General features: G+C 50.2%; 1 protein-coding gene across 1 annotated transcript; it reads right to left on the minus strand.

Annotated features, from left to right (window-relative positions):
* Window positions 1-3,400: 3,400 nt before the first annotated feature.
* On the minus strand, window positions 3,401-11,063 carry LOC117848932 (protein ALTERED PHOSPHATE STARVATION RESPONSE 1). Its single transcript, XM_034730522.2, has 4 exons — window positions 9,754-11,063; window positions 6,337-6,512; window positions 4,770-4,993; window positions 3,401-4,377 (listed from the first exon to the last, which is right to left on the minus strand). The coding sequence occupies exons 1-4, from the start codon at window positions 10,919-10,921 to the stop codon at window positions 3,585-3,587; spliced, it is 2,361 nt and encodes a 786-aa protein (XP_034586413.1). The 5' UTR covers window positions 10,922-11,063; the 3' UTR covers window positions 3,401-3,584.
* Between the last annotated feature and the right edge of the window lie 1,421 nt (window positions 11,064-12,484).

A 12,484-nucleotide genomic window follows, 5' to 3' on the forward strand; every position in this document is an offset into this window, starting at 1 on the left:
TCGTTCACGGAACAATTGATGGCAGATCTTAGAATACATCTTTTGACGCTCACTTGAGGGGGCAGCCGCATCGGAGATGATACCGGCAAGTCGGCAGCAACTGATGAGGCCATGGCGGCGATTGCGGAGCGTTGCAGTGGGAGTGATCGCGAACTCGGTATACCCGTATAAGAGGGTTTGGGCCATCGATGTTTGTTTAATGGGCCGCATTTCCTTTCGTGTGGCCGCCCCAGCCGGAATTCTCAGTCTCAAAGCCACAAAAAGTATAATCCTCTAGGCCGAAAGCAGCCCATGTTACAATTAATGCCCCTCAATTGGATTTTTGCATCTAACTATCATCCACCCAACCAACTACATTCCCCTACTATCGCTTCACATTTTGACATTTTCCTCGCTTGAGGATCATCTAACTGCACACCTATGGTGATCTAACCGCAGTCAGACCATACTCGTCACTTGTGTTACTGTAGGTTAACCGGCGGTCAAACCACCACCCTGGACAGTTAAATCACCACCAATTTTCGCCTAGCACCGGAACAAACAAGCCTATCTAATATGAGTGAAGTTAGATCGCTGTTCAAGGTCGGTCTATCCGTCGTTTACGCAAGTTACCATTTTCAATAGATTTATGAACGCTTTCTTTTTCACACTGTCAAATGAAGTTAACCCTCATAATATAATTGTTTGAGCAAAGTGGTCCACATAATCGTCCCATTGATAGTATGGCTATCTAGCCTACTAATCAGGTCCTATACTATCCTCTAATCACCTCACGATTGGTTAAATTGAAGAGCCCTATGAGCAATTCTTCATACATTCTCATCCAAGCTCACCGTAGCATCATTTTATCGCAAAGACTAACCTTCTCCCATATCTCAAACCAAATTGTTAGTCCATATCTTTTATATTGATTGAAAAAATTATAGGGCTGGATGCTTTCAGACACAAGATCTAATTTGTACGTGTACCAAATGAATGTTGTGAGTTTCAAAACCAATGACAATTCATTCGATGGTGTAAGAGTAGCTTATGATACCTTTTTTTATCAGCCTCGATCTCATCTCCACACGGTGGGGGGTCTAGAAAAAAAATTGTCGGAGGAGCTCCTTCTCTTCATTTTCTACCTCTAGACCCTCTCCTTTCAAGATTTTCTACCTCTAGACCCTCTCCTTTCAAGATTTAATGGATGTGAATTTATAGAGGGGTTTAGCAGGGGCTCCATACTTTCGACAAGGGTAGGAAGGGTTCGAGTTCCGTCCGCCCCGATGCTAGATATGATCTGCCCCTGTCTCCGCAATACCTAAATCCTACTTAGAAATGCCTAATGTGGCATATAAGACGATCACTATAAATTCCATGGTAAGATTATCTCCAACATACTATCAAAAATACATCCCAAAGTTTCTTTCCTTTTGCCAATAACAGATTTTGTGTTTCTGGTGACTGTCGTTGCAATAAACTAGCGAAAACTAATCTCCATTATCTCACCTACATGTAAGACCTACATGTCAGCTCTTCCTCCTCTTGATCTCATTTCACACTCCTTCCTCACTCATCTCTTTGGGTTGTAGGGCAACATCTCGCCCTTCTCTCTTGCAAACCTACGCCTCCATCGCAGCAGGCATCGACCGGGGGGGAGTCATAGCCACTGCAGCGGATGCATAACGCGGCAGTGCATCCAAGTGGGTGGTGGAGGAGGAGCCTAGAGGCGCGTAGATCTGCGCTAGGTGGCGAGGAGAACCTGCCAACGCATCCACAACCGACCATGGCACAACAACGGTGGAGGTAGGTGAAGCTCCTCTCCTCTTATCTCTTCTCGCTCTCATGAAATATCTTGTCGCCAAAAGTACTGATGGTGGGGATGTAATTGGTTGAATTTCCCCAATGAGATCACCAAAAAGTTATTAAAAATTTTTAATGGTGGGATGTAATTGGTAATCTGCTAGAGCCAATTCCATCTCCAAAATGACATATTCTTAGTGTTGGGTACAGGGACGTCAGTAGGGGGCCATGGCCCCCCTCATGGTTCTGTTTTTCTACTGAAAATCTTGTAGATCAAGAAGAATTTAAGCCCATATTCTAGTGTTTGCTTCCTAATTTAACCTGATTGGCCCTCGCAATCCTTCAATCCTAGCTCCATCCCTGGTTAGGTATGAATGCACAGTCCGTTAGAAATGCTCTAGTCCTTGACAAACAAGACAACAAGCTACAGGCGCACAACCATCAAAATGAAGAATGTTTTATGGCCCGATAAAGCTTTCGTATTGTAAAATTAACAAAGGAGGAATTAAACCAGTTACCTAGAATATGAGGATATCGATATTGATGGCTTCTCAAACTTATCATTTTTTTTTTGCGAAAAAACTTATCATTGGTTGTTCATGTTCTCGCCTCCGGTACTGCTTTTTCTTGCATAGCCTCACACCCTCGGCATAGGACCCTGCATTTAGATGCGTGTCAGGAGGTGGAGGACCGATGATGAATGGGAGGGAAGAGGTTCCGGTACTTTGTGCGGTTGGACCATGACATGTGGGACCAGGTCCACACGTCAGTGACTCAGCTGCAGAGTCAACTACTGCGTAGGAGTCTCGTCGGAATGGGAGTTGGGGTATCGAGGTGGAGCGGCATAGCTCAAGCCGCTGGTGATGAGTGAGCTGGTGGTATTCTCCTCTTAAGTCTCAACGAAAAATATGCTAAAGTACGGTTGAGAGAAAGAATGAGCTGGCGGTGGGCGATGTTTGGCAGTTGACAGGCAAAAGATTCAGGCGCGGCGGACAAGAGCCATCGGAGACAATGGAACTGGTGTAGCAAAGGTGAAAGGTTCCGCGCAGCGGGAGGAAGAGAGCACACAAAATATGGCTCTATTCATTTGGAGGAGTTGGATGCACATACAGTGGCCAGTAGCCAGAACTGGTCGACTGAAATTATCCAAATTTCAGCTGCTTCATGCTAAAAAAATCCAGCTGCCTCGACGAATGCGGCGCCTCCACTCGGAGTCTGCTGGCTGTCGATGACCACATGACAATTGGGATGGTCATGCTTGGACGTTTCACATGATCTCGTCATCTCGCGGTATCATGCTTTGAGGTTTCGTCCACACACTACAATGAAGGCCGGACTGATCTACATGCAGTCAAATCAGCTCGAGGACTCGAACTTGTCAAAAGCAAGCATGCGATCCCTATCTCCTAGGGTGAAAAAGAATATACAGCCAACAAGCAGTTTTTACCCGATGCATATTCTTATGCTCAAGTCACAGGTGGAAGAGGAGAGACGAATGAAGAAACTGCAGGCCGGAGGATATCGCAACAAAACGTATGCCACGGACAGGTTTTCATCAGCCATCACCACAGGCCATACTTTAAATTCAGCAAGCCATCCGAATTCCGAAAGAAGCTCATGCTGAAATACCTGAAGAATTCAATAAATTAAATAAAGAAAACGAACAGCCACCATCCCTAACAGTCCTCGTCTAAAGAGCTACATGTACCGCAAAAAGGGGGTAGGTGAACAACACAAGCAGTACAACATTAGGAGGGAGGGGGGATATTACTAGCAATCTAACTCCTGTACATATCCTTCAGCTAGTTGTTGCCCTGATCCTGCATCAAGGACATAAGCCTCAGCTTCGAGTACATATCAAAAGAAGCATTGGAGAAGTCAGCCAGGGCGCGGAACAGCTCTGGCAGGTGTGCCTTCAGGATTGACAGGGACTTCTCCCTGACTTGCTTCGACAGCTTATTGTGGGATTCAATCTCATCATCGAGCTTGCTCTTCAAGCTCTCCACCGCGAATTTCTTCTCTGTGACTGCATCCTTGTGGCTTGTTCCCTCGCCGGTCTCTGGATCAACGTCAAACGCTCTGCGCTGTGAGTGCTTGTGGTACCAGTCCTCAAAAGCCCGGGCCTTCCGCGCATATTCCCTGCGAGTCTGCTCGCAGATCTCCTTCTGTTTCAACTCCTCGTCTTGAACGCCTAATATAGTCTCCAAGACTGCTCGGAAACTGACAATGGCTGTCTTGGCTAGATCATCAGGCAGCTTGGTTAGGTGCTCATTCCAGGCCTGAAGAAAGGCTTTGATAGGAGGTTGCTGCATCCTGGGTGGTGATGCTACTTTCTCCTTCAAGCTGCTCTCAATGGGTATCAGGTTCAGCTTCAACCAGCCATACAGAGCATTGATGTATTCCTTTTGATAACTCATGAGGTCAGTAAAGTTTGTGATCCACTTATCTACAATATCACGCAGCTGGCGCGTGTGGCTGTGGTGATAATCACTTGTTTCAATATTGGCATCAGAAATGTCAACTGACTTCAGCTTTAGCACAGTTTTCAGCTGGTTAGCGTGATGCATGTGCATGTCCTCCCACATTTTTGCCATCCTGAAATGATAGAAGCCAGAAAAAAAAAAGATTATAAAACTGGTGCGCTATAAGATCATTTCATTTAACAGAGTAATAAATCAAACAAAGCCAGCAACAGTATGTAATGTCGTTAAATATCATACTTCCTATCCATGCACTGCGAGCCAGGTTAGGCAATAAAACTGTCGATGCTGTGGAGCAAGCCCAACGTTGAATGATTACTAAATTGGAAAAGGCTAAAGAAGAGTGTGGCGTTCAGGTGTGCCATCTACAATGCATGCAACTAAGTTACATAACAGGAAAGAAGCAATCTATTGGTGTTATAAAAATTAAGAATACATCTGGAAATCCATTTGCCACAATAATTAGCAATCTCATCATGATGGGAAAAAAGAATGCAGATAAATTACCTGTCAGCAAGGTCCAATAATCTTGGGTAAAGTTGATTGTCACGGAGATGCTGAATTTCTGACACAGTTGAATCCATTGATTGCATATCAACTATGTATCTTGTATGCAAGTGGGTTACAGCAGCTTTCGTTTTCTCCAGAACCTCAATGGCAGCATTGTGTTTCTTTTGTCTATTTAACAAAGCAACCTTCCTCTGATACTCAAGCTTCATAATCTCACCAGCCTGTACAAATGGGGACAACTTTTAGCAACAGACAAGTGGAATCCAGAGAGTTTCGATGATTCAGTTGAAACAAGCATCAATGTAAAAGCTATGACTAAATCAGAGTTGCATGATCCCTGCATAAATGCTTTGGAAAACTTAAGTGATTGGTACTACATGTTGTTTCAGATATTAGGAGAAATGTAAAATAACCATATTAAAGCAACCATATCAAAAAGTACTCGCAAACTTCAAATTTTAAGATCTGAATAGACAGGTAAAAAATTGGACAGCAAACCTATGAACTTGATTGACCATAAGCTACATTCACACATTGAGATACTAAAAAAATGCACTACTACATATTCCTTACTCCCGTACATATATGTTTGTACTCCATAATTTGACATGAAAGACTTTCTCAGGGGGTCTTCCAGAGTGCACTCAAAAGCATCAGGCACACTTGAGGCACAAAGTCCTAAAATCACCTTAGGCACAGGGCGCAAACACGACTCAATAAATAGCAGGAAGCAGCCACAAATGAGATCAGAGAGGACCAGTCCAACAAGCCCATAACATCCCTCAGCTACCAACTGCCTTATCCCACAGCCCAATAAAAATCCATGCCCTTGGGCACTACCAGGAGGCCAGGACTCTCCCCATGGGTCCACATAAGCTGCCTACATGAACAATAAGAGGGTGCTTCATCCACCACCATCTTCATAAACCACCAGTCCAGGACTCAAAAAGCAGCAGCTGCTGCCTCATCCTTTACTCTCCCGTAAGGCTCCACCCTCTCATGCTCCTTCCTCTGCTTGCCCTGAGTGATAGGCATCAATGCCATCAACATGGCAGCACCAAAGGAGTCGAGGATAGCAGCATATCTGGCAATCCCACTCGCAGGCAGTCCAATTTTAGCAACTGGAAGCTAGATACGGTGGATTCCAGAAAGAACGCCAGGCTTCTGCACTGGTGGCATCTTGTGCTTAGGAGCCAAAGGCACACACCTTGACGAGGCACTGCACCTGGTTACACCTTGAAGCACTATTGCTGTGCTGGGACCAACTTCGAGACTGCGGACAGGCCTTTTGCGCTTTTAACTAGAATAAGGCGCCAAGAAGGGCAAACATTTGAAAACCAGTACATACTGGCAGCAGAAAATGGAAAAAAGTTGCAGATGTACCAGACCAAACTCCGCATATTCTTCTATTCCCTTTCAAATAAGTTGCTAAAGCAATAAAGCATAATCTCAAAAGCTGTAGAATTAAAATTTTGATGGACTCATCATGAAACTTCCTTATTACCGCCCCAGCATATAAGAGTTCATATTGGTAGCCATAAAGAAATTAAGGAATGAGATGCACCTTCACTTCATCATAGAGCTTTTTCTCCCATGCTAAGATTTTATCTACCACAGTTGCCAAGGTCTCCCATTCATCATTTTCAAAGTCATCCTTCCCTTCATCACCATTTTGCATGCCTTTGAAGGATCTATTCCATGTAATTATTTTCATGACTCTCGCAGAATGATCAATATGCCCTGGAAAAATCATTGTGAACATGATTAAAAGAGGGAAAGTAAGTAGACAGCTATATTACACTTGTATTTATATGTAAGTGCAAATGAAACATGGAAGAAAGCATTTTTATCTTTTGAGTGGTGCCCAAGTAACTTTAAAGCATACAGCGTAACTATAATCAGCTGGCAAAGTATTTTTACAGATAATTAGCAGAAGAGGTTAACTACTCTTATGAATTGCATTTGGATGCAAATTACTCAAAAGCTACGTCATATTTACCGGCAATGGTGACATATTTTAGTACAGTGGATCAACATATTAGAATATATAATAACATAATCAGGCTTTTCTCACCTATGTAACTAGAGTTTCATTCTTTTAAAGAATGAGCTAAGTTTGTCTCCCTTTTAATTCTGTTAAAAAAATCTCGGACGGTGGTGCAAAGACCACCCCCATAGTATTTCACTAAGAAGAGCTCAACCGGAGCCCAGCCAAGAAAGGTCATGAAAGCTGGGCCCCCTCATACATGGGGATGCCGCCACCTGTGGTTCAGGCCTTAGTGCTTTGAGACCCAACCCACTACCAGCCTTACATGAGGGCCCGCCCAGCACAAGTCGGTTCATCCATACCTACCAGGCGAGCCATCAAGTGACCTTTTTTACCTAGCCTGAAGTTAGCTCCCACGGGGATTCGAAGTTCGAACCTGGGACCTGGGGTGCTACTGCAACCACTAGGCTACAGGCTGTGTATTGTGCAAGGCGGCCAGTGGGGTGGCACCTAGTGCCGATTCACCAACTAGGAAAGCTAGGCAGGAATCAGCTGCTATGCAGGAAAGTGGCACACTGGCACCTGGTGCCTAGGCAGCCGATTTTTAAACAGTTGAAACAAAGAAGCGCACGCAGGTGGTCAAGATGGCATCCATTATCGCGTGCCGAAAATGCAATTGAAGAAGCATTGCAACAACAATGCCTGGATTTTGTGTAGAAAGCATAGGCAGGTGACCTGATGTTAGACCAAAACGCAACAGAAGACAAAAATTGTCACAACGATAAAATGAAGAATTTCCATCTGTCCAGCATGTAACCTGATGGAAGACAAAAAAGGAAGTGCCTTTTGTTGCCAAAAAAAAAGGAAGTGCCTTTTGCACACAGGAACCTCGTAATGATGCGGCATCACACTATGCAGATAATTAAGGAAACACCAAGTATTTACATGATTAAGAGACATAATTTGAATGCCAAGTTTAGACAGATAATTCTTAAGTCTTCCCTGTATGCCAAAAAGGAATGCACAGCAGTTTTCTGTCCTAAGTCACAATTAATATTTCACGTATTAAGTATAAACCAAACAGGTAACACAATTACTACACACTAATATGATTCCTGTCCACGATTCCATAAACTTTAAAGCACTGGCAACTTTTATAAGCTATTAAAATAGAAAACATATACTTCATTCTTATCAACACAATATTTTCAGATATAATTCAATGTTTGTTTTAAGAATTTGATATATTCATAAGAAGATATCTTATGCTTCATTCTCTTTGTTGTCAATTTTAGTAGCGCCCCCCCCCCCCCCCACACACACACACACCACCATATCATAAAAAAAAAAAATCAAACAAAGCCAAGACTGAATCTTACACACAGGGAAAAAGTACCAAAAAATTGGGCAATGGGCATTGAACAGGCTATACATCACAATGGACTCACATTCTAAGTCTAGTTCACACTTCACAGTCAGGATATACCATCAAATTGGTTCCTTGGTTCACACTTCACAGTCATAATTGATCAAGATACACACTAAGGCTCCCTTTGGTTCAGCTTCCTGAAGTGCTTTTGCTTCCAAAAAAGCCAGAAGCTAACCAAAGGGATGGAAACCATACCATCTTCTACCGCAAAAGCAGCTTCCCATCAGTTCAATTTTCGCAGCACCTTCCCCCGTGCTTCTACCGGCTGCGGAGTCGAAACTTTCGTCAAAATTACCCACTGCCATCAGTTATGAGAGCATACTGGTTCGTCCTCCTCCTCCCCGCGACAGAACACACACTCGCGCACGGGGATGGACCGCAGGTTCGCCGCCCCACCGCCGGCCGCCCTCCCCACCGGCAACGCCCCTCTCCGGCCGGTTCCTCTCCTCCTGGCGGCGATTCCAGGCAGCGGCAGCCCTCTCCGACTCCCTCTTCTCCTGGTGGCAGCGCAAAAGGGGGTCGGCGGCGGTGCTACCTCCGCCTGGTGATTGGTCGCCGGCGGCCATCCTCCCCACTCCGGTGCACCCCCTTCCTGCCCATTCATCTCCTCCCGGCGGCAGATCCAGGCGGCAGCGGCCCTCTCCAGCCCCTTGATTCGCTCCACCGCCGCTCGCGAGGTCACTCTGCTGCCACCGTGGTCTCCGCCGCCACCGTGGGCGCGGGCGCAGGCGTGGGCGACCTACGCCGCCACGAGCTCCTCTGCCGCCGCACGAGGTGGCCGCACGAGCCTCTGCCGCCGCACAAGCCTCCGCCGCCGCCGCGAGCTCCTCTGCCGCCGCGCGAGCCTCCTTCGCCGCCGCGAGCCCCGCGTGGATCTACCCCGACGAGGAGGCATCGCGCCCAGGCCGGCGAGCCCCGGTCGCCGCTGCTCCTTCGCGCCTTGGCCAATGAGAGGAAGAAGAAGGGGCTAACGAGCGGGATCAGCTCGTCAGTGAGAGAGGGAGATAGTTGAGCGGGGAGGGCTGTGGAAGACACGTGAGGTCCGCTTAACAGTTTTCTCAAAAGCCACAGCTGCCCAACCAAACGGCTTTCAGCTTTCTCACAGCCCACAACTCACAGCCCACACCTCACAACAGCTTTTCTACAGCCCACAGCTACTTTTCCAAAAGCTACAGCTCAACCAAACACACCCTAACACTTGTAATACAGAACAATAATGAAGCAATGGCGCGCGAATGATTGTGACAATATCCTCTTCAAGCAGCAGCTGCCTAGTAGCTACAAAAACCTCTTGCACACCCGCATGTTACCTGTTGGGGAAAATGGGATAGTGGAGTGTGGGAGCTCACTTGACTTTTGAAGCAACCCCACCACCACCACAACCAACCTCTGAGACACTAGTTCTTGACCTCTATCTACCAAAAGAATCCATCACATCACCATCACGCTCAGCAAAAAAGATCAAATTTTTGTGACAAATCCACACAAAGAAACACAAAAGCCCACCACCTGGGAGCCTAAAACATCCAAAATTGCACATATAAGGGCACAATCAAGTCACTGACCTCGGTTGTCGGCAAAATTGGAGTGGTAATGCATCCTGTTGGCCTCCAGCACCTTGGATACCTCACCGGCGCTCTCCGACGCCTTCAAGAACCTCTCGTCGATTTCCGCGAGCACCCGGAGGAGGTCCACACGCGGCATTTCGGGGACTATCTTCCCTGCCTTACCACCGCCAACCAGCGTGACCGGCGGCGCCGACTCTGTGTGCTGGTGGTGCGCTGCCTTAAGCTTCCCCTTCCCCTTCTTCTTCTTGGACGAATTCTTCGGGGGCTTCGGTGGCAGCGACGGAGGCGGCGCGACCATCTCCGGCGTCCGCGGCTCCTCCTCAAACTCCTCCGACAGTGGCACCGCCGCCGGCGGAGGAGGAGAGGGAGGCGGGCGCGGTGGCGATGCCGGGACGTACTTCTCCTCTTCCGGCCCAGCCATGATCTCGTCGTCATCGGGGGCGATGGAGGCCATCCCCTCGTCCATGGAGAAGAAATAGTCCCAAGTGTCAACTCCGGACTTCATCTCCGACGAGGGCGGGGGAGGAGGAGGAGGAGGCGGCGGAGGCTGAGGAGTCACCGGCGTCTCCGGCGGCGGCGGCGACACGGGCGGCGGCACCGGCGGGCGGTGACGCAAACGCTGCCGCCGGTCATCGAGGTGGCCGTCGTCCTCCTCCTCCTCCTCCCTCTCCGCCGCCTCCTCGTCCTCCTCCCTAATGGAGTCGACATGGAGCATGGCGGGATTCTTATCGCCGGCAGAAGGCGGCAGGGGCATGCTGATGGAGCGGTGGATCTTCGCCGGCGACGGCGAGAAATCCGGCAGCGGCGGCGGCGGCGGTGGCAACGAGTCGAGCGGCGGCGGGGGCGGCATTATCCCGTCGGGCCCCGACGCTCCGGAGGGACCCGCCACTCCCGCCGCAGCCGCGCCGATCCCGCCGTGCCCGGCGCCGGAGGATGCCGCCGCCGCCGCCTCGTCCGCCTCCCCCGGCGGCGGCGGCGGGGGCACGCCCTCCCCGTGCGCGAACTCGGAGAGCGCGGCGCCCGTGTCCCTGAGCGAGCAGGCGTAGGCCGAGTGCGCGGCCGCGAAGGCGTTCCGCGCCGCGACGGCCGCCTTCATCAGCTGCCGCCGCTCCTTGCAGCGAGCCACCGCCTCCTCGTTCTCGATCCGCGACTGCGCGCACCCCATCCCGTCCCCTCCGCACTCTCCCAAACCTCAACTCTCCTCTCCTTCCCCCTCCCCCACCTCCGCCTCACCGCATTGCGCCCCACAAACCCCCGAAGCCGAGCCCGAGCAGAGGGAAGCAAAGCAGAGCAAGGCAGGCGGAGTGGGCGAGCGGCCGGTGTCGGGTGGATCTAACGATAGAGTTGTTGCGCGCTGCCCCCCTGCCCCTGGCCCGTTGCCCTGCTGGTGCGCGCCCCGAGGCGGTGGTGGCAGCGAGCGCTCGGTCGGCGTGGGGCGTGGCGAGGGGCTCGGCGGGGTCCCTCCCGCGCGGCCCCCGGCTCCACCTCCCCCCTCTCACTGACACGCGGCCCGACGTTCCACGGGTCCGGCGCGTCAGGGACCGCAGTAGGTGGCGTCATGCGGCGCGGATGGGCGTGGAGGACCGCGGTCAGTGGTGGGCACTGGGCAGTGCACCCGCGCGTGCTGCGCCTGTGCTGTTGTTTGTCTCCGTCCTCTCGCTCTGGGAGTGTGCCGCCGCTGCCTGGCCATAGGCAATACCGGGGATTTCCAAGGGCATTTTCACACGCCGCTCCTGCGTCTCTGCTTTTCGCTCGGGGCCCGGGCCACGCCAGCTGGTGGGGCCCGCATGTCAGTGGCGGCGTGGTGGCTCGCTCCGTCCCGTGCGGGACAGGGAGACAGCGAGCGCTTTGCTCTCAGCCCTCTCAGGTTGGGTGGCCCTTTCCGCATTTTGTTTCAATCGCGTCGTGTGCGTACGGAGGTGACTGGCCCCACGTGACAGCAGCGGTGGTGCGTGTTTCTTTTGACCCACACGTCCGCCTCCGCGGGTGGGTGTGTTTGGGAAACGTGCTTCGTTTTCGCGGCGATTAGCTCCTGATAGGCTCTTTTTTTGAGAGATGGGAAGGGCCAATCCAGTTTTGCATGCGTTTGGTTGGAGAGACGGATTTCTAAAAAAAGTAGGATGGATCCGTCCCTAGAAAATGATCGGACTGATCCGTCCCTTGCGGACGGTACTAACGCAGTCTCACGCAGTAGCACGGGGAAGGGGCGACCATCTCGCACAATGGAGCAGGGATAGGGTGGCGGCGGAGCAAGACTGGGGAGCGAGCAGGGATGGGGCGGCGGCGGAACAAGGCCGGCGGCGGTGCGGGGATGGGGCGGCGGTGACGGAGCAAGGCCGGTGGTGGCACGGGGATGGGGCGGCGACGGCGGAGCAGCTAACAGTGGGTCCCGCAGTTTTTAGGTGAATGACAATTGGGACCCACAGTTAACGACACGAAAATGCTATCCATCTCGTTCCTCACCCGTCTCTTCAACCAAACACTAAACTAGGAACGTCCTCATCCCTCCAACAAGTGGGATTATCTCATCCAAAAAAAGAGGGATGACCCTGTCCCGTCCCCTCCGTCCCTCCATTCAAACACACCCTTAGTCCATGGTCCCTACTTGTTTGGATCATGGACTAAAGTCCATTAATGCAGATGACAAAGACCAAAATACCTCTAATCAAGGGAGAAGCAGGGGCACATCTATAGGCGGAATGGCAGGGGGCGGCGATGCTAGTCTACT

Source organism: Setaria viridis, chromosome 3 (assembly GCF_005286985.2).
Source record: "Setaria viridis chromosome 3, Setaria_viridis_v4.0, whole genome shotgun sequence".
In the NCBI taxonomy this organism is placed as follows: Eukaryota; Viridiplantae; Streptophyta; class Magnoliopsida; order Poales; family Poaceae; genus Setaria; species Setaria viridis.

Bases quoted from the DNA above. Each gene is read 5' to 3' on its own strand.
- LOC117848932 (XM_034730522.2), bottom strand. From the start codon at position 10,921: ATGGGGTGCGCGCAGTCGCGGATCGAGAACGAGGAGGCGGTGGCTCGC. The intron at 4,994-6,336 runs GTGCATCTCATT...CCATTTGTACAG, and splicing joins AGCTCTATGATGAAGTGAAG to GCTGGTGAGATTATGAAGCT. The intron at 4,378-4,769 runs GTAATTTATCTG...CTATCATTTCAG, and splicing joins TTATTGGACCTTGCTGACAG to GATGGCAAAAATGTGGGAGG.